General features: G+C 47.2%; 3 protein-coding genes and 1 long non-coding RNA gene across 29 annotated transcripts in view; 2 read left to right on the top strand and 2 right to left on the bottom strand.

Annotated features, from left to right (window-relative positions):
* Positions 1-8,093, top strand: part of LOC126573308 (neuropeptides capa receptor) — a 31,453-nt gene extending 23,360 nt beyond the window's left edge. For all 5 annotated transcript variants that reach the window (XM_050233312.1, XM_050233309.1, XM_050233310.1 and 2 more), the window contains 3 exons: positions 2,265-2,460; positions 4,875-4,964; positions 6,316-8,093. In XM_050233312.1, coding sequence (XP_050089269.1) covers positions 2,265-2,460; positions 4,875-4,964; positions 6,316-7,041 — 1,012 coding nt within the window. In that variant the 3' untranslated portion in view covers positions 7,042-8,093. The remainder of the gene's footprint in view (positions 1-2,264; positions 2,461-4,874; positions 4,965-6,315) is intronic.
* A 682-nt stretch (positions 8,094-8,775) lies between these two features.
* LOC126573309 (uncharacterized) lies at positions 8,776-10,846 on the bottom strand. Its single transcript, XM_050233314.1, has 3 exons — positions 10,360-10,846; positions 9,546-10,232; positions 8,776-9,475 (listed from the first exon to the last, which is right to left on the bottom strand). The coding sequence occupies exons 1-3, from the start codon at positions 10,678-10,680 to the stop codon at positions 9,122-9,124; spliced, it is 1,362 nt and encodes a 453-aa protein (XP_050089271.1). The 5' UTR covers positions 10,681-10,846; the 3' UTR covers positions 8,776-9,121.
* Positions 10,847-14,496: 3,650 nt separating this feature from the next.
* On the top strand, positions 14,497-16,226 carry LOC126581693 (uncharacterized). Of its 22 annotated transcripts, none has more exons than XR_007609158.1 (6): positions 14,497-14,811; positions 15,020-15,135; positions 15,412-15,551; positions 15,620-15,759; positions 15,828-15,967; positions 16,036-16,226. XR_007609158.1 is itself a non-coding variant. In XM_050245525.1 (5 exons), exons 2-5 carry the CDS (start codon positions 15,128-15,130, stop codon positions 16,105-16,107), a joined length of 360 nt encoding a protein of 119 aa, XP_050101482.1. In that variant the 5' UTR covers positions 14,497-14,811; positions 15,020-15,127; the 3' UTR covers positions 16,108-16,226. The 22 variants fall into 22 exon arrangements, 10 of the variants coding, with proteins under 10 accessions (XP_050101482.1, XP_050101485.1, XP_050101479.1 ...); XR_007609168.1 differs by lacking the exon at positions 15,828-15,967 and adding an exon at positions 15,204-15,343 and having other exon boundaries at positions 15,412-15,539; positions 15,647-15,759; XR_007609161.1 differs by lacking the exon at positions 15,620-15,759 and adding an exon at positions 15,204-15,343.
* Positions 16,227-17,468: 1,242 nt separating this feature from the next.
* Positions 17,469-19,802, bottom strand: LOC126569079 (uncharacterized). Its single transcript, XR_007607785.1, has 3 exons — positions 19,706-19,802; positions 17,888-18,934; positions 17,469-17,789 (listed from the first exon to the last, which is right to left on the bottom strand). It is a non-coding gene; the product is annotated as an uncharacterized LOC126569079 (long non-coding RNA).
* Positions 19,803-27,595: the final 7,793 nt, after the last annotated feature.

The following is a 27,595-nucleotide window of genomic DNA, read 5'->3' as shown; positions in this document are numbered from 1 at the left end:
GCAGTATGGTTGTATGACCGCGTTGTTTCGGTTTCGGTTCGGTAGCTGGTTTTTTTTCAGACCGGGACATTCGTTGGCGGAAGCGAATGGTTGCGAAGCAATTTACTTGGCATTTTCCAGCACGTTGCGCCCAGCGATTGGCAGAGGAATTGTATCAACCTTGTACAAACATAACACCACCTACCCGTGTCCTGGCAAGTTCCATTTTTCAAGCCGCCCTCTGTCATCGTCTGGCTCTGGCACTGCGTTATCTCTATTTTTCGAAAGACACACTTTTCCAATTTTAAACCTAAGACTGGAGCAGAGCGTAATGTTTGTGTTTTCTTTTTTTTCAAATTTTATTCCGGAAGCAGCCCCATTTCAGGCTTTCCCTTTTTTCAATTCTTGATCTTCCGGGTTTTTGACGTTACAAATAAGGCAAAAGAATCGAAAGGCATTCGCTTAGCGAATACGTCCCATAAGGATTATCCTGTTTCGATAGCATTACGCTTGGGAAAGAAGGGTTGGAAACGGAACCGGACGGAAAATCATCAAATTTTAGACCTCCGGGGTACAATGGTAATCACGTAGCGGAGTACTTTTTAATAAATCTTTAGTACATCTCTTCCTGTGCTCAGATGGAAGATAAGCAAGCATTGGCTGACTAAGTAGTTTTTTTTTTTGGCACGCCATCCTTATTTTCGGTACCCTGTAGGGTCACATGCTCTGTGGTCGGATTGACAATAGCACGGCAGCCACTAAGTAGAAAAAAGGTGTTTTAAAATGGATGCATGTTTTTTTCCTTTCACTATATAGAACAAGGTGTTCAACAAACGGTTGGCCATGCTTAAGGTATGACGATGACCTCACTTTGGACATGAAAATACCGTCAGTGGAATGAAAATTCGCATTCTCCCATGAAAATACCGTCTGTGGAATGAAAATTCGCATTCTCCCATTCTCCCCCCCCCCCCCCCCCCCCCCATACTAACTCGAGTACAATAGCTTTGTATTGTTCTTCGTTCACCACTTTCGCCAATCATTCTATCGAAGGTAAAACAGTTGTAGTGAATGTGCTGCGAAGTTTTCCTACTGTAAACGAAAACCAATTTCCCAACCGCGTGCCACCGACAACATATGCTGGTAGCTAGTAAGGTGGCGAACTTTGTACGCGACGCACAGACTATGAAGCGAGAGAAGGAAAAATGTAAATTTAGAGATCCTCGGGAAAAGTTCGTCTGGTTGAAAGCGAAGCCACAATCCTTTGGAACATAGTACTACCATTGAAAGAGTCTTCTGAAGATACTGGCGCCTCATTACTCCGTTGCGGTGGAACGTGATGTGAGCCACATACTTTTATTTGAATTCCATTCTTTGCTCGTCATCGTTACGCGAGTAGAATACACCGACACTACGAGAGTGCAATTGTGGACTGAATTGCCCATTTTGTTGGCAAAACCAATTCCTAAATTGAATGAACCATTTCGATGCGGAGCCACAAATAACGCCACGCACATGGCTCATATTATGCAAACGATTGGTATGCACGTAATCAAATGCTGCTTTCAGATTTCTGTGGTTTTCTGTAGCCTAGTCATAGGCGTTGGCATAGCAACAGATGGTCTCCGAATTTAACTTCAAATGGATTCCTAGTGAAGCGCTTATTGTTAAATCTTTGATTGCTCCTAACGACTCCTAGTTCACAAAAAACATCCAAATTCTTACCAGAATGGACGTTACCACGAGAAGGGCAAACGAGATCAATCAGTGAGCTCATAGAGTACGAGTTTAAATCACCCCCTTATTCTCTCTCTTACTGTTTCCGATGCATTCATTTGTGGTACACGTGTGGCCACTAAAACACGGTCCCCTGTCAAAAAGTGAAACAAAATTTCCAAAAAGATTATGAGATAAAGTACGACCATCCATCACAACCACACAACTGGCGAGCGTAAGAGAAGAGCTTGTAAAAGAGACAAACTGCGAGCTCCCCATCCTTATAAGATGGCTTGACAATGACAAGGTCAGGGCCAGGATTCTAGCGATGGGTATGCTAGAAGATCAAATAAAGCATCAGCAATATTTTCTACAGCATTAGTACTGTCATGGAAATTGAAAACGAAACCCACGCCATAGCTGGACACAGTTTCCAGTAATCCTTTTTGCGAAGGCAAAAAGATTCTCATTTCTCCTGTTACTGCGCCCTATCGGATGTTGGGTACCGTTTACCAAACAGCTTTTAACTTTAACTTTTGTCTCTTTTCCATCATCCCTAATATCTCCAGCACCATCAATCCAATTTTGTACAACGTGATGTCGCATCGATACCGGGTGGCGTTCCGGGAAACTCTGTGCGGGCGACGGCGTGGCTTTGGAGCAGGTTTCGCCCGTGACCAGTCCAGCTTTCGCGAAACGACAATCGATGTCAACATAACAGGTGGAGGCAGCGCTGGTTTCGGTGGTTACGAGAACTCACGCCTGGTAAGTGACGCCTCTTGGGGATGTTTACGTCTTGAGATTAAAAGAAAGGGATAAGATCTACCTCGATCCAACTGTAATTACAGAGTTTAATTAATGTCGAGTCGGGAAAATAGTTTCATGATAAATATTCAATAAGCTACTAAATGGAAATACCTGCACGCGCATCAGATCATGACAAAATATATAGAGAAATGGGTCACAAATAGACAATCTTAAATCATTCAAATCAGAAATAATAAGCTGGGAGATATAAGATATCTCCATGGCGAGCGGCTAATAGAGGATTTCACTCTATTAGGTGTCCGCTAATTGTAGAGTGTCCACTAATTCAACAGAGAATTATTTGAAATGAGCACTTCCTTTACCCAACGACGAACGGTATTACCGCATAGCAACAGCATGCCGTTGATTCGAAATTTCAACCATTTCCTCGCCAACACGAAAGATCATGTTATAAGATTCTTCTCCCACCTTCACTTTCAGCGAGTCAGAGGAAAGTTGTTGCAAAGCTCGGATTTACACTCACGACCCCACCATCGGTTGTGGTCGTGGTTTAGTTCGCCTTTAAAAGGATAAACCGTACAAGTTAAACACGAGAATCAGGCCACACGGATTTCCATGAATCTCGCCGGCTGGTGCGTGGATTTTTGCGGTCGATTTTCGGCAACGAAAGGAATTGGAATCAGAATTGTGAGGGAAATGAAATATGGATGACAGAGAGACAGAGAGTGACAGAAGGCTAAATAACGAGAGGCGAGTTCAGGAGGTCAAGCAATCTGATCTGGGTGACAATTGAAGGAAATTGAAGAAATTCGATGCCCGACATTTTTATGTTTCCATCCATTTTCACGAGCGTCACTTTTTTCTTCGAATTTTCAATTCACTCCAGTGTATTTCGAGATAGTAAAAAACGCTGCGCAGTACTTTGTACGACGATTTTTTGCATTTCTTCTGAAGTGACCAAGTGTTGAAACAACACCAGCTTGGTAAATCGAAATGGATATTCAACATCTCTCACTTGTCGTATCTCTTGAGTTTGGCCTATTTCCGTGGAAAATGTTCTCGTTTCTGTTTTGACGAAATATCGAGATATCGTTATGATATTCCGTTCGCTCAAATGACGTGATAGTCGATTTGCGTTCAACAAGTTTTGTTTAAATTTATATTAAACTATACAAAGGTATTTTTTAATAATCTTTACTTGTTAATATCAGTGAATAAAAAGTAAACAAAATAAAATAAGTGAACACCGACTACAGCCCTTTACAGCTAGCTGCTCGAAACATCCGGCGATTGAGATTATTTGCTCTAAAATAAGAGCGCCTGATTTATGACACGAGAATCCCGATAAAAGTTCTTTGCTTCCCTCAACCGCATGTGCTTAAACCACGCTGATGAAAGGATCCAGTGTAAGCTCAACTCCAGACTCCATGAGTGCTGCTCTACGGAAGCAATCGTCACTTTGCCTTTATTTACGTAACGCACTTCAAGGATTTTGATGTCAGACCCACAGTCTTCGGGCTTCTTTTTCAATAAACTCAAACCTCGTTAACCAGTTGAAACTGGAAACGACATACCAGTTGTGAGTGGCACGACAAAGTTGGTACCGCAAAACCTCTCTAATCAAGTAACGGAACGGTTTAAAGTGGCTTAGGTATTGATTATCTATTGTGAGCGAGATTGAAATCGATCAGTGTTCGTAGTAACATGTCGGGACGTGTGCTAGGAATTCAATCAATCCATCGGATTTCTATGACCAATACAAGGAATTCCCATATCATTTATGAGTCGTGCCTATGTCGACTTTCTCGACTTCATCGTTCATCCGCAATCGGAAAAGGCGGTTTTCCGGGAATGTTGCAAAAAACCGAAAGATATTTGAACAGTCTTCAGATTAATCCAGCTTTTATAGACTTGATTACATAAAATGGAATTCCTCATCATCCTGCGGATTACGTCGCTTGATTGAAATGAAAGCTTTTCACATGTATTCATCCAAGCGTTCTAGTTGGTCGTTCACTCGATATAGCACGTTACGTTAGCATAAAAAGTGGAACCAAGAACTAAACGAAGCAACAGTCTAGAACGGCTTGTGCAACTGTTTAAAGTTCGCAAGTCATTGTGTTCGATTCTTCGAGTCGCTTCGAGGACACATGCGTTGAACTGATGTCTTGTCATGTAATGAGCGAGCATAATTGGCATTCAGTTACGATAAGCTGTATGAACTAACATTTTGCGCAAAGATGAATGCTAGGATTAATTTAAAGCATCGCAAAGCAGCATACTAAGTGCAATCGGAAGAAAACCTGCCGAAATGCAGTAGCAGATAAGGCAATTATATTAAAGATTATTTGGAGAAATGCTCAGATTGTTTTAAAAATCATTTAATGACGTCATTTCTTAATACATTTCAGTTGCGAGCACGATCTATGATGCAATCGAAACGTTCCCGTTTCAGAGGAAATCTACAGGCAAACCACAGTATCCGGCGGAACTCACTACAGGTTAGTATTAGAGTTTTTATATGAAGTAACAGGACACGAAGCTCCAGCAGAGATTCAGCATACCAACTAGTAGATTGATGAGGAGGACTTCTCGATCTCTGCTGCTATTGTGTCAGCTGAAGCTGCTATTGAGTCCGCTTTCTGGCATCGCCGAAATGTTTGGTTTTCGTCTGGCTTCTGAAATATGACTCATCCGGTGCGCTCAAAACGAATACCCAACAATGGGTCCAACGTTACTCGTTGTGAATGAGGAGAATTGTTCTCCATATAGTACAAACATGAGAATCGTGCAGGCTTCAGAAATTGACTCTGTTAATAGAAAGCGTAATTTAGGATCATCTTTAATCGAAACCATTCTCCATCAACTCAATCAATCGATGAAAATGGAGGCAGCAAATGGGACACTCACAAGATATTATTTTTTCTCGTTCGTTATCTCTCACCCACAAGCGCATAAGTACCATTTCTTGGTCCAGCAGCAGTATCCGAGCATCGTGTGCACAAAGTAAGAAATGACACTTTGCCAAACGGTATTCGATTTATTCTCTTCTGTACCTTCACCCTGATCGGCACGTGGGACAAACCGCGATGGAAACAGACCAAGCACCACAACCAAGATGTTCTCTGTTTCCTCGACCAAATGTTAGAAACCTTCTCTTGTGCCCCGTCCGGTAATACCATGTCGGTGACGATTTGTTTCCCTTTATCTGTTGGTTACTTGGTACGGTACCAAATGCTTCATTCCCTGACAACCCGACATTCAATCCCAGTTACTACAAGTGCCATTTCGCTTCGATTTCTGCACATAGGATGAAATAAACCGAAGCGAAACAAGACGATGGAGGTGATGAAAAATCGTGAGAATACCGGAGACAGTCAGCAACTTATCTTCTATCCTCGTTCGCCAGCCATGTGTTTCAGCTTCAGTGCACGAGCTTGGGTTCCGAACAGCTGCTGCTCTCTTTGGGATGAATCGATATGTTTGCTAATGGATGCCCGTAGCCTAGCGTTCCAACCGACAATTGATTGTGTGCCATAAGTTTTTAATCTGTCCCTTACATGTATTCATTCCAAACCCCTTCGGAACGTCCTTGAGGATATCGAGTTGCAGTAGACAGCTTGTCGCCTTTTCTATTTACTGTCCTGTCTGCCGTGTTTCATCCTTCAGTGTGCTCTTCCATTCCTTAAGTTTAGGCCATCCATGCGATGGGATCCTTAGATATCATTCCATCGATACCCATTGGATCCCATTGCTAGTCGTGGCCAGTAGTTAGCCCATGGGGACGCCTTGGAGATGATGACGAGAAGAAAATTAATATAATTTCCACGTTTGGCTTTCATTCCGCCGCAGATCTGCAACAATCATCCGAACAGCAGGAACTCGCTGTCTCCGAATCACACAACCGACATTGTGGTGATGCTGGAGAATAACCTTAATGGGCGACCCCGGTGTTACACAACCTCCGCAGCCACGCTCGTCACAACGGTCGTCTCGAGTACCTCTACCGTCACGGAGAACAGTTTCCGGATACCGCTGATTAGCTTTGATAAACCATGTTCAGACATAATCCTTCACTCGGCCAGTGGTAGCCACAATGGGAGCAGCAACAATCTTGCCAATTGCCGTCAGCATAACAACATCACCACCAACAACAATAGTAGCGTGTGCAGCAACCGAAATTATGGCAACGATAGCTCACCAGATCGTACTTCCGCAGATGAACGTCGGCTATCGGAAGAGCTTATCGAGCCAGAACTGGCCATGAGCAACGGATCACCTGTTACCACTCCTTTGCTAGTACCACCCATCATCACGCTAGAGGATGAACCTTCCAGCAATGAGGACGATCGATTGACGTCTCCTAGTTCGCGCGTAAAACGGAACAGCAGTGTACAGTTTGCGAAACAGTTGGAACAGAGACAAGTGGTGAGTGATGGAGGCAATAGCGACGGATCATGTACAACATCGGGAACATACCATAATCCTCACTATCAGCCGGCACCGAGTCTTCGGTGTGCCGAGGTGATAGACGATACTGTGTTGCTGACCGATGTGAAGCGCGAAACTTGTATTTAACAGTATTGCTAGCGAGTATTTAGCCGTTTCTATGTTGAGAAAAGTCGTCTATATGCTCTGAACTGTCTTTTGAAGATGCTTTTCGGATAAGCGATAAGAAAAGATAGCATGGTCACGCTGTGCAGTAGTCTCTAGATAAAGCCAACCTCTTGTGATGATGAGCTTACCAAACCTTTTAGTAAAACAGCGAAAACATTCTCATAAGCCAAATTGACACGCGGTGAAACGATCCAAACTAGATTATACCGATAGTTAAACAGTATACTGATTCCCAGGTATACAGCGTTACGTTTAAAAGTTTGCTAAGTGACATGAGATAGGGAAACGGAAGTGGACGAGATACGGTAACTTAAGGTACAAAGATATAATCTCCAAAACGAAACATGGACTGATTTGCGATGAGTGAAGGTTGTATCAAGTTTAGAAGCGACAAATGCCCTTAAAACCAACGGTGCTATTCCGGCATCCATGTGCATAAAAGATGAAGCAGGTGCCCAAAGAGCGGAACTCAAAGTTCACTTCGGTTTTGTAGTTGATTCCTCGTTCCGGTTTATGTTTAAAAGTATCGGCACGTCATTCGATGCTACATCATGCAAATGGATCCACCGTGAACGGTATCTGACGGTAAGAAGAAAGAGCTCAATAACCCACCAACCCCTAATCGTTTCCGGTAGTAATCGATCACTAAATGATGACGCCCATCAAAAGATGACACCCAAACATTTAAGGCAGGTAGGGAAACAGGGCAACAAGCCAATTTTCATCTCAACCAACAAGACGACACACTTCTCTGGACAGTGAAATTACTTTCTTGGTTTTATGAAGGACTCAGCCCACCCAACCATTGCGTTTAATCCGCAGTGTCGAGGATGCTATGATGTGCCGACGGATCTAAACGATCCGACTATAAATAACCGTGGGTTTCGTTGGTGTTCGCGATACCGGGAACTGAATCACTTAAGCACTTTATGAGCGAAAAAAACAACTCAACTGAACGCCGAAGGATATGTTTGTTGTACACAAAAGATAAATAAAAGTTCAAGATTATTGTACGTTGAGGAGCGTACTTGGAGTGGTTTAATTCGAATGGCTACGGGCATTTTATGTAGTTCTTTCGCGATGGTTATGGCGGTAAAAGTTAATCCGAAGTTCGTTACGTGCTTTAGAAAGAAAATTTTGGGAGAAATGGAACGGAAGAAACATACTAGCAGCCATCACGAAGCAAAATGCGATGCTTTACGCCACGCGTGGACTACAAAGGCCAGAAGCATGGAAAGCGAACGCTCTCGGGCACATTTTATTGATTTCGGTTCCGAGCGGTTCGGTTAGCTAAGTAATTTTGCCATAACTTTTCCAAGTAAACAAGAGGCAATGCGTCGATTTTACTTGGGCATTTGCTTGAAGAGTCGATTTGACGCTAACGGTAAGAGCATGTGGCTAGTGAGTGTAATTAGGTATCATTTAGATTTTCTGAGCACAGCTCTACTCATCTTGTGGTTGGAAGAAAGTTTTTTCACAAGTGTCAGAAGCGGGACATCCGACTGATGGGTTATCGCTTCAATTTCATTATCTCATATTAGGTCAAAAATTAGCCAATTCGAATGGTTATGGCTACCAGGCATCTGTGACCGAAGGCAACGCCTACGTTTTACAGCCTAATGTGATTGAATCGTGTCGTATTATGGATGAAAGTAATGTAAAAACTCCATATTTTACATTCTATAACACATTATCTTTGACATTGAAATGGTTTTTATTCTTGATCTAAGATCCAGCACAAACACTATAAACAAATACCACACCGAAGCCCGTCATTATCAATAGCTGCTACGCACAATCCGATCCTGCCACATTGTGGCCAGCGAAAAGGTACAGAGCACAATCAAACAATCAACCTTCTTTTAACCAATTGCTTGCTACGCACGCAGCAGGAGGAAGAGATGTAGGTCGGGCGGTGGGGGTTTCAAAATTAAACCACACACCAATTAAAATGGCAAAGAACAAGAAAAAAAATACACTCACAATATTAAGGACAGATCCTACGGACGGTCAACTGTAGGTAAGTTTGTCCACTTAACGCCTATCCATGGGTGGCTACGTTTTGAAGCGACATGTTTGTCCATTCTTCAATGCGTTTCGCGGTGTGGAACTGATCCACGTTAACGAGCGAAAATTCCCGCTCATTATCGGAAATCGATACTTCCTCAAAACTCTGCAGCGGAAACGCCATGGATGGTTGTCTCGCTGGCCGGTACTTGGGACCTAAAGCTTTAATCGCTTCCTCCAAACCAAGTTCGGCGGCAGCAACGAAGTACTTTTTGGCCATCGAGCGACTTGCACGTAATCCGGCGGATCCTCGAGCGTAGAACACGCCTAGGTTGTACAACGCCTGTGGATGGCCTTGTTCCGCCGCAAGCTGATAGCATTCCAGAGCCTATAGACGAAAGAGAGAATCAATTAGTAGGCCTGGCCAAGAGGTAGAAGCTAATCCAAGCAAACCTTACCATTCGCAAATCCTTGGGCAAACCATAGCCCTGTTCATAGCATACACCAAGATTGAAGGCAGCACCGGCGTGTTGGTGACTGGTTCCCAGCTTTAGATGTGAAACAGCCGCACTATATTCACCCTGCTCCAAGTTATAGCAGCCAAGTTGATATTCAATCTCTCCCAGAACGTTGATCAAGTTCCCCACTGCCGACTCGATTGTTTCAGGTTCGTGCTGCTGTAGTTCAACCGTTGGTGTTACGGACGGCTGATGTACGGTTCTAGAACTGAGGTCCGGAACAGCGACAGAAACGGTCGGTTTCCGATCATTATTGATACGGAAAGCAAAGTTCTGCCTCAACGATTGGCGACTATCGGTGTAGTCCACGAACTCACTGAACGGAAGCCCACCGAAGCTGGCAAACGATGGCAGCGCATGGCCGTGTGCAGGTTCTCTTCCGACGGATGCACAATCAGAAGAAGAGCTACGCGATTCGATGGCGAATACAGATGGAACAGTTGTAGTCCGCTGTCTAAAGTACTCCGAGAGCACCCGGCAATGTAGAAAGGAGAGACGATTTTGTTCGTCCGCGGTTCGAAGTAACGCAGACTGGTAGCAGCGTCCTCCGGGATACTCCACACGTTGGGTGCGACGGTAGAGGCACAACAGCTGACTCGTGTACCAGCCGCAAATAATGGCACTCGTCTAAAGTGGAAAGATAATGGAAAAAGAGAAGCTACCTGATAACAAATGCTCTTATCAACGAGGCGTGTTATGTGGATTGTTTACACGCCCGGGATTATCAGAATGAGTCAGCAACGGCAACCCTTACCCATGTTATTGCTCCGATCCAGGAGTGTTCCAAGCGCGGCTGATGGTGTTCCTTCCGCTTGAAGCCTTCGCGCTCGGACTGGTTCGATCCGGTTCCGTACTCCTTCCGCGTATGGCCGTCCAGTTGATTCGGACGAGCCGCTTGCAGCAGACAGTAACGCTTTCCAATGCCTCCATCGTTGCTCGCGTCGACACCTTCTTCTGGCGGACTCTCCGCACAGAAGCGCTCTCCGGGACCGCAGTTCCAAGCGCGCCGTACCTCTAAGATCCCGGCAGTTCTGTCGTACACATCACGGATACGACGGGAAACATATTTCCACATCGCTTGCCGAGCTTACTGCTGCATCGACGGTAGGGCCGTTTGATTGTGTCCGCCTTCGAAATATCAAACGGCGCAAAATTGACGAAGGTTTTGTGGAAAACTTTTTCAAAAAACACTTTTTAAGCAGAGCCCTTCACCAAAACATTGACATTGACATTTTTTTTCTTTTTTTATTGGCCTTAGAAGAGTGAGTCCACACGCACCCACTTTACCCCGTTGACACAGGACATTTCTCGCTCCTGTTAACTTCAAAGTGTATTAAGGAAACAGGTGAAGTCCCCGTTGACAAACCACATTTTCTCTTGTTAAGCCTTAAGACCGTTTCTACACACAGCCAAAATTTGGCGGCTAAAGTCAAAATTGTCGGCAAAAGTCAAAAACTCCATATAAAACAAATAATGGTGTGTGTAGGGACGCTTGAAAAGAAGAACTTCAGAAAAATTACAGAGAATCATCGTGAAATAACTTTTGCCGACAATTTTGGCTTTAGCCGCCAAATTTTGGCTGTGTGTAGAAACGGTCTAACAGGAGCACGCGCCGTACAAATTCTACTCTGTTAGACATAAACAGGAGCGAATTCGAGCTTCTCAAACTCGACTCGAATTCCTTCCTGTTAATGTCTAACAGGAGAGAATTAGTATGGCACGGGCTCCTGTTAAGCTCTTAACAGGAGAGAGAAAATGTGGTTTGTCAACGGGGTCATATTATATCAATCGCCGCCATATTGGACTTCAGCAGCTGTCAAATACCAAATCGACAGAAAGCGTTTGGTGATACGAAGGATATCCGGAAATTTTCAATGATTTTGTCAAATATAGGTGCTTATTCTGTAACTTGCGATAACGATGGCCTCAGGCGTTGGATGATTCATACAAATTTCGAAACATCAACTCGTTGTTTCGAAACGTTTCGAAAACAATAAACAATTCAAAATGACAGTTTGAAGTAAAAAAACTGTGCATAAACTTAATTTTTCTGTATCAAAAACGACTTAACCTTTGTAATAATAGTATACGATTAGCAGAAAGAAATTATTGATGCACAATCAGGACGCTATAACTGTTTTTCAGATGCTCGATGCTCGATGTAAACAGAACGCCAGCTGTCGGCCACAAAAATGCACTCGACAGTAGGCGATCGTGAACACCAAAATGAACACGAAATGAACCAAATGAATCATCGCTTAGATGCAATCGTAATCGCAAGTTACAGAATAAGCACCATAGTATCGCTTTTGCTCGTTTAAATGATTCATACTCATTGTTTTCAACAAACGAGCGAGTGATCGATCGCTTACGGGGATCCGTGGGGCTGTTGGCCGCGGATCCGTGGGGCACCGCTTCCAGCGAGCATCATCCGTCGGTAGCGCCCAAATCATCAGTGCTGTCTCGCGAAAGGATTGGAAACTTAACCTTTTAATTCCAAAGACCCAAAACCAAAGATTCTTTTTGCAAGGGGACAGCATGACTCAATCCAGTTGCGACTGCAATCGACAGCGATTTTCAACCTTAGAAATTAATAGTAGCATAAGTATGTTGTTCAGATAAGTTCTTTTGGTAAAACGGGTCGACTGCCCCCGTGAACTTTTTTATCGTTTATGTTTCATTTTCCCCGGCGAAATTCATTTTAATTAACGCCCAGCTTTAAACCCACCCTTATAAACGTCATGAAAACGATAAAATTCAAAAAGATGGAAAGAGAGCAAACTATGAACGAAAGAGAAAGAGCATACTTATCGATCAGCTGTTTCCTGTCAAACGTACGAAACGATACAAATGCAAGAACAGCAAGGCGCATGCGTAAGTCACTAGAGTGAAAGAGATAGTTATATTCCGCTATGCCGACCCGAGGAAACATGGCCGGTTTGTTGGTAAACAATACGACGCCATCTGGCGGTCGCTGTGATGGCCTCTGCAGATGGCGTTGATTTATTTGCCCCCCCCCCCCATTTGAATCGGCGGTTGGCTCGTGTGCCCAATGCACCATGGTTTCTCGCTCAGCGCTCAGCCATGTCGTCGCACACGGCTGGCCGGTTGCTAGCGCACTCGTGGCGCGTCCTCCGCTGGCCAGCTGGCTACCCTGCACCGACCACTCCGCGACACCTAAGACATCTGGACAGCATTTTCAGGCTCCAGGTCATGGACATTGCCAGGTGCGGAGTTTGACTGGGGCGGTACATCTCCAAAACGATAACGGAGGTGTCCAAAGGTCAGCTCAGTGTGGACAGAAACCACGCGCTGAGCATAAGGACAAAAGCTGGCTTGATCTCGACAATTTATAAGTCGTGCGCGTGGTTGCATGTCTGTTAGTTTGAAATTTGAATTTTCAAAACGAATTCGCCTCTACTTTCAATTCGCCTTGGTAACCTATAGCTGTGCCTTTCTTTCAAAGGTTGGCTTTTCTCTTTCTGGCGCATTGGCTAGGTAGGAAATCGGCAACCCTGCTAAAATGGTTGCCAATTTATACTGGCGAAATCCCACAATGACAGTTAAGCGGAGAGTTCACGGGGGCAGTCGACCCGTTTTACCCAAATTTTAGATTTAAAAAATAAATAATTTGAATTTAAAAATAAATAAACGGTCCAGATTCTGTGGGGTGTGGACGCAGCAATACTAAAATCGCCCCGTTGACACAGCACAAATTTTTAAATATAAAAAAATGTTCGAATTTTTGAATTTTTTTAAAAATTCAAAAACTCATACTTCCCGACGTGCTAAAAATGCGCCGTTTGGACCGTTGGATTCGAGACGATTTGTAGTATTTTATGAGTGCATAAAAAACTGCTCGAATTTTTGAAAATTCAAAAACTCATACTTCCCGACGTGCTAAAAATGCGCCGCTTGGACCGTTGGATTCGAGACGATTTGTAGTATTTTATGAGTGCATATAAAACTGCTCGAATTTTTGAAAATTCGAAAACTCATACTTCCTGACGTGCTAAAAATGCGCCGCTTTCACCATTACTAAAAATTTAGTACAATTGTACTAAAATTTAGTACGATTGTACTTAAAAATTAAAAAATTAGTACAATTGTACTAAAAATTTGAAGAAAAAAATTAGTACTACAAATCTGAAAAAAAATTCAAAAAATTTTTTAAGTACTCAAAACATACTGGAAATCATCACGAATCCAACGGTCAAAACGGCGCATTTTTAGCACGTCGGGAAGCATGAGTTTTTGATTTTTCAAAAATTCGAGCAGTTTTTTTTTAATTCAAAAATTTGTGCTGTGTCAACGGGGCGATTTTAGTTATGCAAAGTCCACACCACGCAGAATCTGGACCGTTTATTTATTTTTAAATTCAAATTTTAAATTAAAAAATTTAACCGAATTTTTATTTCAAAAATTTCAAATTATTTTGTATTTTTAAATTCAAAAATTTGTTCTTTGTCAACGGGGCGAGTTTAGTTTTGCAGAGTCCACACCACGCAGAATCTGGACCGTTTATTTTTTTTTAAATTCAAATTTTATTTTCAAAAATTTGTTCTTTGTCAACGGGGTGATTTTAGTTTTGCAGAGTCCACATCACGCATAATCTGAACTATTTATTTATTTTTAAATTCAAATTTTAAATTTAAATTAGTTTTTATTTTTAAATTCAAAAATTTGTTTTTTGTCAACGGGGCGCTTTTAGTTTTGCTGAGTCCACATCACGCATAATCTGAACTATTTATTTATTTTTAAATTCAAATTTTAAATTTAAATTAGTTTTTATTTTTAAATTCAAAAATTTGTTCTGTGTCAACGGGGCGATTTTTGTAATGCTGCGTCCACACCACACTGAATCTGGACCATTCCGAAAAAGTGCGATACGGCCACTGAAATATTTATAATTTTTGGACCCCTGTGTGCTGAAAATTTCCTCCGCCGCGGTTTCGCGTGTCCCGTGTTTTGCTGCTAGATCGCGCCCTTTTCCGGCAAAAGTTTTTCTTTAAATGCACCGTCTACGGCCCATCGAACTCGGCTTCATCTCGGTTAAACGGTAGTGGCTCACCAGTTAGCGGCATCCTCCAGCATAGCGACCCGCGAAAAGAAAGGAAGCCCCTCCTCGGTTAGCAGCCCGGCGAGCGACGACAAGCGCATCATGTCGCTTTACCTCTTTCAGCGTGCGTGCGTACGGCGGCGAAGGGTACGAGAAACAACACACCCAGATTTCTGCCAGGCACCAGCAACATGAACGTCGAAGAAGAAGTGTTCCGGATTCAGAAGAATCTCGGCAAAATGACATCCTTATCGGATGGCTCGGTAAGCGCGGCGCTTTGTACACCGCTCCCCGTATGTTACATCGCATCATCCCGCTTTACCTCTTTCAGCGTGCGTGCGTACGGCGGCGAAAGGTACGAGAAACAACACACCCAGATTTCTGCCAGGCACCAGCAACATGAACGTCGAGGAAGAAGTGTTCCGGATTCAGAAGAATCTCGGCAAAATGACATCCTTATCGGATGGCTCGGTAAGCGCGGCGCTTTGTACACCGCTCCCCGTATGTTACATCGCATCATCCCGCTTTACCTCTTTCAGCGTGCGTGCGTACGGCGGCGAAGGGTACGAGAAACAACACACCCAGATTTCTGCCAGGCACCAGCAACATGAACGTCGAGGAAGAAGTGTTCCGGATTCAGAAGAATCTCGGCAAAATGACATCCTTATCGAATGGCTCGGTAAGCGCGGCGCTTTGTACACCGCTCCCCGTATGTTACATCGCATCATCCCGCTTTACCTCTTTCAGCGTGCGTGCGTACGGCGGCGAAGGGTACGAGAAACAACACACCCAGATTTCTGCCAGGCACCAGCAACATGAACGTCGAGGAAGAAGTGTTCCGGATTCAGAAGAAGCTCGGCAAAATGACATCCTTATCGGATGGCTCGGTAAGCGCGGCGCTTTGTACACCGTTCCCCGTATGTTACATCGCATCATCCCGCTTTACCTCTATCAGCGTGCGTGCGTACGGCGGCGAAGGGTACGAGAAACAACACACCCAGGTTTCTGCCAGGCACCAGCAACATGAACGTCGAGGAAGAAGTGTTCCGGATTCAGAAGAATCTCGGCAAAATGACATCCTTATCGGATGGCTCGGTAAGTGCGGCGCTTTGTACACCGTTCCCCGTATGTTACATCGCATCATCCCGCTTTACCTCTATCAGCGTGCGTGCGTACGGCGGCGAAGGGTACGAGAAACAACACACCCAGGTTTCTGCCAGGCACCAGCAACATGAACGTCGAGGAAGAACTGTTCCGGATTCAGAAGAATCTCGGTAAAATGACATCCTTATCGGATGGCTCGGTAAGCGCGGCGCTTTGTACACCGTTCCCCGTATGTTACATCGCATCATCCCGCTTTACCTCTTTCAGCGTGCGTGCGTACGGCGGCGAAGGGTACGAGAAACAACACACCCAGGTTTCTGCCAGGCACCAGCAACATGAACGTCGAGGAAGAAGTGTTCCGGATTCAGAAGAAGCTCGGCAAAATGACATACTTATCGGAATTTTTTTTTTAATTTCTTAAATTAAATACCGCTGTCTTCCTTTCTGCTTTCCCCCTTTCCAAGAGGCTTTTTTTGCTTCGCCCCTTTTCCTAGAATCTTTCAAGGTTTTTTTTATTTACTTGACTGGCTGCTTTATTGAGAGACTATCCTAGAATGTTTAGGGAGTTTTTGTGAGTTGTTTTTGAGAGAGTTTTCTATTGATTTCCTAGCCATTTTAGAGGCATTTCCATTGCATTTGAGGCTTTGTTTTTTGTGTTTTGTGGCCTTTTTGAGGGTTATTCGTGTCATTTAGAGACTTTTTTGTGTCATTTCTTTGGGATTTGAGTCATTTGAGTCATTACCTTTGTATTCTCTTTGCATTTGAGCCTATTTTGTGTCATTTCCATGCCATTTTTGTGTCATTTCCATGGCATCTTGAGGCTCTGCTCGAATTTTTGAAAATTCAAAAACTCATACTTCCCGACGTGCTAAAAATGCGCCGTTTGGACCGTTGGATTCGAGACGATTTGTAGTATTTTATAAGTGCTTAAAAATAGCAGTCGTTAATGATGCCATTTCATATAAAATTTTGTGCTCATTTAGGCATGTTTTCGGCACGTCAAAAAGTTGAAAGTTCCGTAAACATGCCTAAAAATTTGAAAAAATTATATGAAACGGCACCATTTGTGACTTGTCAATTTTTTCCCAGCCGTAAACATGCCTAAAAGTACACAAAATATGATACCAAACGGCTTTATTTGTGATTTTGGCTTATTGGGGTTTAGTTGGTTTATTGGGATATTTTTGGTTCATTGGGCTTTTGCTTATTGGGCTTTGGCTTATTGGGCTTATTGAGGTTGGCGCGTTGGTTTGTTTTTGTTTGTTTATTGGCAATTTTTGTGCGTTCTTCCGGCAATCTTCCGGCATCTTTCTGGCGTTCTTGGCTTGTTGTCGTTTGTTTGTTTCTTTGTTTTAGACTGTGCTCCGATCCTCCTGTGTGTTTCTCCGCTGGCTTGTGCGCTGTGGGCAGTGTGTCTGGCTGCCTTCTGACAATCTGCCGGCCTACTTTCTAGGCAATCTTCCGGCAACCTTCGGGCGTTCTTCCTTCTTCTAGGTTCTTCGTTTTTGGTCAACTTTGATGCGTTTTCTGGCGTTCTTCGGGCGTTTCTAGGCAATCTTCCGGCAACCTTCGGGCAACCTTCGGGCGTTCTTCCTTCTTCTAGGTTCTTCGTTCTTGGTCAACTTTGATGCGTTTTCTGGCGTTCTTCGGGCGTTTCTAGGCAATCTTCCGGCAACCTTCGGGCGTTCTTCCTTCTTCTTGGTTCTTCGTTCTTGGTCAACTTTGATGCGTTTTCTGGCGTTCTTCCGGCAATCTTCCGGCATCTTTCTGGCGTTCTTGGCTTGTTGTCGTTTGTTTGTTTCTTTGTTTTAGACTGCTCCGATCCTCCTGTGTGTTTCTCCGCTGGCTTGTGCGCTGTGGGCAGTGTGTCTGGCTGCCTTCTGACAATCTGCCGGCCTACTTTCTAGGCAATCTTCCGGCAACCTTCGGGCGTTCTTCCTTCTTCTAGGTTCTTCGTTCTTGGTCAACTTTGATGCGTTTTCTGGCGTTCTTCGGGCGTCACTAGGCAATCTTCCGGCAACCTTCGGGCGTTCTTCCTTCTTCTAGGTTCTTCGTTCTTGGTCAACTTTGGTGCGTTTTCTGGCGTTCTTCGGGCGTCACTAGGCAATCTTCCGGCAACCTTCGGGCGTTCTTCCTTCTTCTTGGTTCTTCGTTCTTGGTCAACTTTGATGCGTTTTCTGGCGTTCTTCGGGCAATTTTTGTGCGTTCTTCCGGCAATCTTCCGGCATCTTTCTGGCGTTCTTGGCTTGTTGTCGTTTGTTTGTTTCTTTGTTTTAGACTGTGCTCCGATCCTCCTGTGTGTTTCTCCGCTGGCTTATGCGCTGTAGGCAGTGTGTCTGGCTGCCTTCTGACAATCTGCCGGCCTACTTTCTAGGCAATCTTCCGGCAACCTTCGGGCGTTCTTCCTTCTTCTAGGTTCTTCGTTCTTGGTCAACTTTGATGCGTTTTCTGGCGTTCTTCGGGCAATTTTTGTGCGTTCTTCCGGCAATCTTCCGGCATCTTTCTGGCGTTCTTGGCTTGTTGTCGTTTGTTTGTTTCTTTGTTTTAGACTGTGCTCCGATCCTCCTGTGTGTTTCTCCGCTGGCTTGTGCGCTGTGGGCAGTGTGTCTGGCTGCCTTCTGACAATCTGCCGGCCTACTTTCTAGGCAATCTTCCGGCAACCTTCGGGCGTTCTTCCTTCTTCTAGGTTCTTCGTTCTTGGTCAACTTTGATGCGTTTTCTGGCGTTCTTCGGGCAACTTTTGTGCGTTCTTCCGGCAATCTTCCGGCATCTTTCTGGCGTTCTTGGCTTGTTGTCGTTTGTTTGTTTCTTTGTTTTAGACTGCTCCGATCCTCCTGTGTGTTTCTCCGCTGGCTTGTGCGCTGTGGGCAGTGTGTCTGGCTGCCTTCTGACAATCTGCCGGCCTACTTTCTAGGCAATCTTCCGGCAACCTTCGGGCGTTCTTCCTTCTTCTAGGTTCTTCGTTCTTGGTCAACTTTGATGCGTTTTCTGGCGTTCTTCGGGCAATTTTTGTGCGTTCTTCCGGCAATCTTCCGGCATCTTTCTGGCGTTCTTGGCTTGTTGTCGTTTGTTTGTTTCTTTGTTTTAGACTGTGCTCCGATCCTCCTGTGTGTTTCTCCGCTGGCTTGTGCGCTGTGGGCAGTGTGTCTGGCTGCCTTCTGACAATCTGCCGGCCTACTTTCTAGGCAATCTTCCGGCAACCTTCGGGCGTTCTTCCTTCTTCTAGGTTCTTCGTTCTTGGTCAACTTTGATGCGTTTTCTGGCGTTCTTCGGGCAATTTTTGTGCGTTCTTCCGGCAATCTTCCGGCATCTTTCTGGCGTTCTTGGCTTGTTGTCGTTTGTTTGTTTCTTTGTTTTAGACTGCTCCGATCCTCCTGTGTGTTTCTCCGCTGGCTTGTGCGCTGTGGGCAGTGTGTCTGGCTGCCTTCTGACAATCTGCCGGCCTACTTTCTAGGCAATCTTCCGGCAACCTTCGGGCGTTCTTCCTTCTTCTAGGTTCTTCGTTCTTGGTCAACTTTGATGCGTTTTCTGGCGTTCTTCGGGCGTCACTAGGCAATCTTCCGGCAACCTTCGGGCGTTCTTCCTTCTTCTTGGTTCTTCGTTCTTGGTCAACTTTGATGCGTGTTCTGGCGTTCTTCGGGCAACTTTTGTGCGTTCTTCCGGCAAACTTCCGGCATCTTTCTGGCGTTCTTGGCTGGTTGTCGTTTGTTTGTTTCTTTGTGTTAGACTGTGCTCCAATCCTCCTGTGTGTTTCTCCGCTGGCTTGTGCGCTGTGGGCAGTGTGTCTGGCTGCCTTCTGACAATCTGCCGGCCTACTTTCTAGGCAATCTTCCGGCAACCTTCGGGCGTTCTTCCTTCTTCTAGGTTCTTCGTTCTTGGTCAACTTTGATGCGTTTTCTGGCGTTCTTCGGGCGTTTCTAGGCAATCTTCCGGCAACCTTCGGGCAACCTTCGGGCGTTCTTCCTTCTTCTTGGTTCTTCGTTCTTGGTCAACTTTGATGCGTTTTCTGGCGTTCTTCGGGCAACTTTTGTGCGTTCTTCCGACAAACTTCCGGCATCTTTCTGGCGTTCTTGGCTGGTTGTCGTTTGTTTGTTTCTTTGTGTTAGACTGTGCTCCGATCCTCCTGTGTGTTTCTCCGCTGGCTTGTGCGCTGTGGGCAGTGTGTCTGGCTGCCTTCTGACAATCTGCCGGCCTACTTTCTAGGCAATCTTCCGGCAACCTTCGGGCGTTCTTCCTTCTTCTAGGTTCTTCGTTCTTGGTCAACTTTGATGCGTTTTCCGGCCTTTTTCGGGCAATTTTTGTGCGTTCTTCCGGCAATCTTCGGGCAATCTTCCGCCTCTTCTCCAGCATCCTTCCAGCAATCTTCCGGCCTACTTTCCGGGTGTTGTTCGGGCAATTTTCAGGCACTTTTCCAGCAACCTTCCGGCCATGCTCCGGCAATCTTTCGGTTTACTTTCCAGCTATTTTCCAGCATCCTTCCAGCAATGGCATCTTAAGGCATTTGTGTGCCATTTTCAGCTTTGCTTGTGGCTTTGCTTGTGGCTTGCTATCATTGGCCGATCTGGGGCGCCATTTTGTGGGTGTGTCTTGAGTGTTGGTGGCGTGGTTTCCGTATTGTTTCCGTGTTGCTTCCTGATTGGTTCTTTTGTGTTTTGGGTGTTTTTGGTGTGTTGCTTGTGGCTTGTGTTCTGTGTTGGTTGGTGGTTACTTCTGGTGTTTTTTTTTTGTCTTGGGTGTGTGGGCTTGGGCTGGTAGGTATGGTTTTGCTGGTGTGTTGGCCTGGGTGGTGGTTAGTTAGTGGTGTGTCTTGGGTGTGTTGTGTTGGTTTTGGTTTTGGTTTAGCATGGGTCCGGTGTTGCGTTGGGCCCGGACTTCGGTGCTTGCGCCGAGCTTTGACTTTGGTTTTCGGTCGGCTTTGACTTTGGTTTTCGGTCGGCTACGGTCAGGTCGCTGTCAGGCCACGACTTACCTTCCGGCCTACCATCCAGCAATCTTTCAGCAATCTTCCGCCACTTCTCCAGCATCCTTCCAGCAATCTTCCGGCCTACTTTCCGGGTGTTGTTCGTGCAATTTTCCAGCATCTGTCCTCTTCCCTTTCGATCTGTGGGGGTGGTAAGTGTCCTCTTCCCTTTCGATCTGTGGGGGTGGTAAGTGTCCTCTTCCCTTTCGATCTGTGGGGGTGGTAAGTGTCCTCTTCCCTTTCGATCTGTGGGGGTGGTAAGTGTCCTCTTCCCTTTCGATCTGTGGGGGTGGTAAGTGTCCTCTTCCCTTTCGATCTGTGGGGGTGGTAAGTGTCCTCTTCCCTTTCGATCTGTGGGGGTGGTAAGTGTCCTCTTCCCTTTCGATCTGTGGGGGTGGTAAGTGTCCTCTTCCCTTTCGATCTGTGGGGGTGGTAAGTGTCCTCTTCCCTTTCGATCTGTGGGGGTGGTAAGTGTCCTCTTCCCTTTCGATCTGTGGGGGTGGTAAGTGTCCTCTTCCCTTTCGATCTGTGGGGGTGGTAAGTGTCCTCTTCCCTTTCGATCTGTGGGGGTGGTAAGTGTCCTCTTCCCTTTCGATCTGTGGGGGTGGTAAGTGTCCTCTTCCCTTTCGATCTGTGGGGGTGGTAAGTGTCCTCTTCCCTTTCGATCTGTGGGGGTGGTAAGTGTCCTCTTCCCTTTCGATCTGTGGGGGTGGTAAGTGTCCTCTTCCCTTTCGATCTGTGGGGGTGGTAAGTGTCCTCTTCCCTTTCGATCTGTGGGGGTGGTAAGTGTCCTCTTCCCTTTCGATCTGTGGGGGTGGTAAGTGTCCTCTTCCCTTTCGATCTGTGGGGGTGGTAAGTGTCCTCTTCCCTTTCGATCTGTGGGGGTGGTAAGTGTCCTCTTCCCTTTCGATCTGTGGGGGTGGTAAGTGTCCTCTTCCCTTTCGATCTGTGGGGGTGGTAAGTGTCCTCTTCCCTTTCGATCTGTGGGGGTGGTAAGTGTCCTCTTCCCTTTCGATCTGTGGGGGTGGTAAGTGTCCTCTTCCCTTTCGATCTGTGGGGGTGGTAAGTGTCCTCTTCCCTTTCGATCTGTGGGGGTGGTAAGTGTCCTCTTCCCTTTCGATCTGTGGGGGTGGTAAGTGTCCTCTTCCCTTTCGATCTGTGGGGGTGGTAAGTGTCCTCTTCCCTTTCGATCTGTGGGGGTGGTAAGTGTCCTCTTCCCTTTCGATCTGTGGGGGTGGTAAGTGTCCTCTTCCCTTTCGATCTGTGGGGGTGGTAAGTGTCCTCTTCCCTTTCGATCTGTGGGGGTGGTAAGTGTCCTCTTCCCTTTCGATCTGTGGGGGTGGTAAGTGTCCTCTTCCCTTTCGATCTGTGGGGGTGGTAAGTGTCCTCTTCCCTTTCGATCTGTGGGGGTGGTAAGTGTCCTCTTCCCTTTCGATCTGTGGGGGTGGTAAGTGTCCTCTTCCCTTTCGATCTGTGGGGGTGGTAAGTGTCCTCTTCCCTTTCGATCTGTGGGGGTGGTAAGTGTCCTCTTCCCTTTCGATCTGTGGGGGTGGTAAGTGTCCTCTTCCCTTTCGATCTGTGGGGGTGGTAAGTGTCCTCTTCCCTTTCGATCTGTGGGGGTGGTAAGTGTCCTCTTCCCTTTCGATCTGTGGGGGTGGTAAGTGTCCTCTTCCCTTTCGATCTGTGGGGGTGGTAAGTGTCCTCTTCCCTTTCGATCTGTGGGGGTGGTAAGTGTCCTCTTCCCTTTCGATCTGTGGGGGTGGTAAGTGTCCTCTTCCCTTTCGATCTGTGGGGGTGGTAAGTGTCCTCTTCCCTTTCGATCTGTGGGGGTGGTAAGTGTCCTCTTCCCTTTCGATCTGTGGGGGTGGTAAGTGTCCTCTTCCCTTTCGATCTGTGGGGGTGGTAAGTGTCCTCTTCCCTTTCGATCTGTGGGGGTGGTAAGTGTCCTCTTCCCTTTCGATCTGTGGGGGTGGTAAGTGTCCTCTTCCCTTTCGATCTGTGGGGGTGGTAAGTGTCCTCTTCCCTTTCGATCTGTGGGGGTGGTAAGTGTCCTCTTCCCTTTCGATCTGTGGGGGTGGTAAGTGTCCTCTTCCCTTTCGATCTGTGGGGGTGGTAAGTGTCCTCTTCCCTTTCGATCTGTGGGGGTGGTAAGTGTCCTCTTCCCTTTCGATCTGTGGGGGTGGTAAGTGTCCTCTTCCCTTTCGATCTGTGGGGGTGGTAAGTGTCCTCTTCCCTTTCGATCTGTGGGGGTGGTAAGTGTCCTCTTCCCTTTCGATCTGTGGGGGTGGTAAGTGTCCTCTTCCCTTTCGATCTGTGGGGGTGGTAAGTGTCCTCTTCCCTTTCGATCTGTGGGGGTGGTAAGTGTCCTCTTCCCTTTCGATCTGTGGGGGTGGTAAGTGTCCTTCCCTTTCGATCTGTGGGGGTGGTAAGTGTCCTCTTCCCTTTCGATCTGTGGGGGTGGTAAGTGTCCTCTTCCCTTTCGATCTGTGGGGGTGGTAAGTGTCCTCTTCCCTTTCGATCTGTGGGGGTGGTAAGTGTCCTCTTCCCTTTCGATCTGTGGGGGTGGTAAGTGTCCTCTTCCCTTTCGATCTGTGGGGGTGGTAAGTGTCCTCTTCCCTTTCGATCTGTGGGGGTGGTAAGTGTCCTCTTCCCTTTCGATCTGTGGGGGTGGTAAGTGTCCTCTTCCCTTTCGATCTGTGGGGGTGGTAAGTGTCCTCTTCCCTTTCGATCTGTGGGGGTGGTAAGTGTCCTCTTCCCTTTCGATCTGTGGGGGTGGTAAGTGTCCTCTTCCCTTTCGATCTGTGGGGGTGGTAAGTGTCCTCTTCCCTTTCGATCTGTGGGGGTGGTAAGTGTCCTCTTCCCTTTCGATCTGTGGGGGTGGTAAGTGTCCTCTTCCCTTTCGATCTGTGGGGGTGGTAAGTGTCCTCTTCCCTTTCGATCTGTGGGGGTGGTAAGTGTCCTCTTCCCTTTCGATCTGTGGGGGTGGTAAGTGTCCTCTTCCCTTTCGATCTGTGGGGGTGGTAAGTGTCCTCTTCCCTTTCGATCTGTGGGGGTGGTAAGTGTCCTCTTCCCTTTCGATCTGTGGGGGTGGTAAGTGTCCTCTTCCCTTTCGATCTGTGGGGGTGGTAAGTGTCCTCTTCCCTTTCGATCTGTGGGGGTGGTAAGTGTCCTCTTCCCTTTCGATCTGTGGGGGTGGTAAGTGTCCTCTTCCCTTTCGATCTGTGGGGGTGGTAAGTGTCCTCTTCCCTTTCGATCTGTGGGGGTGGTAAGTGTCCTCTTCCCTTTCGATCTGTGGGGGTGGTAAGTGTCCTCTTCCCTTTCGATCTGTGGGGGTGGTAAGTGTCCTCTTCCCTTTCGATCTGTGGGGGTGGTAAGTGTCCTCTTCCCTTTCGATCTGTGGGGGTGGTAAGTGTCCTCTTCCCTTTCGATCTGTGGGGGTGGTAAGTGTCCTCTTCCCTTTCGATCTGTGGGGGTGGTAAGTGTCCTCTTCCCTTTCGATCTGTGGGGGTGGTAAGTGTCCTCTTCCCTTTCGATCTGTGGGGGTGGTAAGTGTCCTCTTCCCTTTCGATCTGTGGGGGTGGTAAGTGTCCTCTTCCCTTTCGATCTGTGGGGGTGGTAAGTGTCCTCTTCCCTTTCGATCTGTGGGGGTGGTAAGTGTCCTCTTCCCTTTCGATCTGTGGGGGTGGTAAGTGTCCTCTTCCCTTTCGATCTGTGGGGGTGGTAAGTGTCCTCTTCCCTTTCGATCTGTGGGGGTGGTAAGTGTCCTCTTCCCTTTCGATCTGTGGGGGTGGTAAGTGTCCTCTTCCCTTTCGATCTGTGGGGGTGGTAAGTGTCCTCTTCCCTTTCGATCTGTGGGGGTGGTAAGTGTCCTCTTCCCTTTCGATCTGTGGGGGTGGTAAGTGTCCTCTTCCCTTTCGATCTGTGGGGGTGGTAAGTGTCCTCTTCCCTTTCGATCTGTGGGGGTGGTAAGTGTCCTCTTCCCTTTCGATCTGTGGGGGTGGTAAGTGTCCTCTTCCCTTTCGATCTGTGGGGGTGGTAAGTGTCCTCTTCCCTTTCGATCTGTGGGGGTGGTAAGTGTCCTCTTCCCTTTCGATCTGTGGGGGTGGTAAGTGTCCTCTTCCCTTTCGATCTGTGGGGGTGGTAAGTGTCCTCTTCCCTTTCGATCTGTGGGGGTGGTAAGTGTCCTCTTCCCTTTCGATCTGTGGGGGTGGTAAGTGTCCTCTTCCCTTTCGATCTGTGGGGGTGGTAAGTGTCCTCTTCCCTTTCGATCTGTGGGGGTGGTAAGTGTCCTCTTCCCTTTCGATCTGTGGGGGTGGTAAGTGTCCTCTTCCCTTTCGATCTGTGGGGGTGGTAAGTGTCCTCTTCCCTTTCGATCTGTGGGGGTGGTAAGTGTCCTCTTCCCTTTCGTTCTGTGGGGGTGGTAAGTGTCCTCTTCCCTTTCGATCTGTGGGGGTGGTAAGTGTCCTCTTCCCTTTCGATCTGTGGGGGTGGTAAGTGTCCTCTTCCCTTTCGATCTGTGGGGGTGGTAAGTGTCCTCTTCCCTTTCGATCTGTGGGGGTGGTAAGTGTCCTCTTCCCTTTCGATCTGTGGGGGTGGTAAGTGTCCTCTTCCCTTTCGATCTGTGGGGGTGGTAAGTGTCCTCTTCCCTTTCGATCTGTGGGGGTGGTAAGTGTCCTCTTCCCTTTCGATCTGTGGGGGTGGTAAGTGTCCTCTTCCCTTTCGATCTGTGGGGGTGGTAAGTGTCCTCTTCCCTTTCGATCTGTGGGGGTGGTAAGTGTCCTCTTCCCTTTCGATCTGTGGGGGTGGTAAGTGTCCTCTTCCCTTTCGATCTGTGGGGGTGGTAAGTGTCCTCTTCCCTTTCGATCTGTGGGGGTGGTAAGTGTCCTCTTCCCTTTCGATCTGTGGGGGTGGTAAGTGTCCTCTTCCCTTTCGATCTGTGGGGGTGGTAAGTGTCCTCTTCCCTTTCGATCTGTGGGGGTGGTAAGTGTCCTCTTCCCTTTCGATCTGTGGGGGTGGTAAGTGTCCTCTTCCCTTTCGATCTGTGGGGGTGGTAAGTGTCCTCTTCCCTTTCGATCTGTGGGGGTGGTAAGTGTCCTCTTCCCTTTCGATCTGTGGGGGTGGTAAGTGTCCTCTTCCCTTTCGATCTGTGGGGGTGGTAAGTGTCCTCTTCCCTTTCGATCTGTGGGGGTGGTAAGTGTCCTCTTCCCTTTCGATCTGTGGGGGTGGTAAGTGTCCTCTTCCCTTTCGATCTGTGGGGGTGGTAAGTGTCCTCTTCCCTTTCGATCTGTGGGGGTGGTAAGTGTCCTCTTCCCTTTCGATCTGTGGGGGTGGTAAGTGTCCTCTTCCCTTTCGATCTGTGGGGGTGGTAAGTGTCCTCTTCCCTTTCGATCTGTGGGGGTGGTAAGTGTCCTCTTCCCTTTCGATCTGTGGGGGTGGTAAGTGTCCTCTTCCCTTTCGATCTGTGGGGGTGGTAAGTGTCCTCTTCCCTTTCGATCTGTGGGGGTGGTAAGTGTCCTCTTCCCTTTCGATCTGTGGGGGTGGTAAGTGTCCTCTTCCCTTTCGATCTGTGGGGGTGGTAAGTGTCCTCTTCCCTTTCGATCTGTGGGGGTGGTAAGTGTCCTCTTCCCTTTCGATCTGTGGGGGTGGTAAGTGTCCTCTTCCCTTTCGATCTGTGGGGGTGGTAAGTGTCCTCTTCCCTTTCGATCTGTGGGGGTGGTAAGTGTCCTCTTCCCTTTCGATCTGTGGGGGTGGTAAGTGTCCTCTTCCCTTTCGATCTGTGGGGGTGGTAAGTGTCCTCTTCCCTTTCGATCTGTGGGGGTGGTAAGTGTCCTCTTCCCTTTCGATCTGTGGGGGTGGTAAGTGTCCTCTTCCCTTTCGATCTGTGGGGGTGGTAAGTGTCCTCTTCCCTTTCGATCTGTGGGGGTGGTAAGTGTCCTCTTCCCTTTCGATCTGTGGGGGTGGTAAGTGTCCTCTTCCCTTTCGATCTGTGGGGGTGGTAAGTGTCCTCTTCCCTTTCGATCTGTGGGGGTGGTAAGTGTCCTCTTCCCTTTCGATCTGTGGGGGTGGTAAGTGTCCTCTTCCCTTTCGATCTGTGGGGGTGGTAAGTGTCCTCTTCCCTTTCGATCTGTGGGGGTGGTAAGTGTCCTCTTCCCTTTCGATCTGTGGGGGTGGTAAGTGTCCTCTTCCCTTTCGATCTGTGGGGGTGGTAAGTGTCCTCTTCCCTTTCGATCTGTGGGGGTGGTAAGTGTCCTCTTCCCTTTCGATCTGTGGGGGTGGTAAGTGTCCTCTTCCCTTTCGATCTGTGGGGGTGGTAAGTGTCCTCTTCCCTTTCGATCTGTGGGGGTGGTAAGTGTCCTCTTCCCTTTCGATCTGTGGGGGTGGTAAGTGTCCTCTTCCCTTTCGATCTGTGGGGGTGGTAAGTGTCCTCTTCCCTTTCGATCTGTGGGGGTGGTAAGTGTCCTCTTCCCTTTCGATCTGTGGGGGTGGTAAGTGTCCTCTTCCCTTTCGATCTGTGGGGGTGGTAAGTGTCCTCTTCCCTTTCGATCTGTGGGGGTGGTAAGTGTCCTCTTCCCTTTCGATCTGTGGGGGTGGTAAGTGTCCTCTTCCCTTTCGATCTGTGGGGGTGGTAAGTGTCCTCTTCCCTTTCGATCTGTGGGGGTGGTAAGTGTCCTCTTCCCTTTCGATCTGTGGGGGTGGTAAGTGTCCTCTTCCCTTTCGATCTGTGGGGGTGGTAAGTGTCCTCTTCCCTTTCGATCTGTGGGGGTGGTAAGTGTCCTCTTCCCTTTCGATCTGTGGGGGTGGTAAGTGTCCTCTTCCCTTTCGATCTGTGGGGGTGGTAAGTGTCCTCTTCCCTTTCGATCTGTGGGG

The sequence above is a fragment of the Anopheles aquasalis genome, chromosome 2 (genome assembly GCF_943734665.1).
Source record: "Anopheles aquasalis chromosome 2, idAnoAquaMG_Q_19, whole genome shotgun sequence".
NCBI classification, from domain to species: Eukaryota; Metazoa; Arthropoda; class Insecta; order Diptera; family Culicidae; genus Anopheles; species Anopheles aquasalis.
The sequence above is the reverse complement of the archived record's forward strand: the minus strand, read 5'-3'. Positions and strand labels throughout refer to the sequence as shown.

Coding starts and splice junctions, on each gene's coding strand:
- LOC126573309 (XM_050233314.1), bottom strand. CDS start 10,680: ATGTGGAAATATGTTTCCCGTCGTATCCGTGATGTGTACGACAGAACT. Junction 10,233..10,359: donor GGATCGGAGCAATAACATGG/GTAAGGGTTGCC, acceptor TTTCCACTTTAG/ACGAGTGCCATTATTTGCGG. Junction 9,476..9,545: donor TGCCCAAGGATTTGCGAATG/GTAAGGTTTGCT, acceptor TTTCGTCTATAG/GCTCTGGAATGCTATCAGCT.
- LOC126581693 (XM_050245525.1), top strand. Junction 15,760..15,827: donor CATCCTTATCGGATGGCTCG/GTAAGTGCGGCG, acceptor TACCTCTATCAG/CGTGCGTGCGTACGGCGGCG. Junction 15,968..16,035: donor CATCCTTATCGGATGGCTCG/GTAAGCGCGGCG, acceptor TACCTCTTTCAG/CGTGCGTGCGTACGGCGGCG.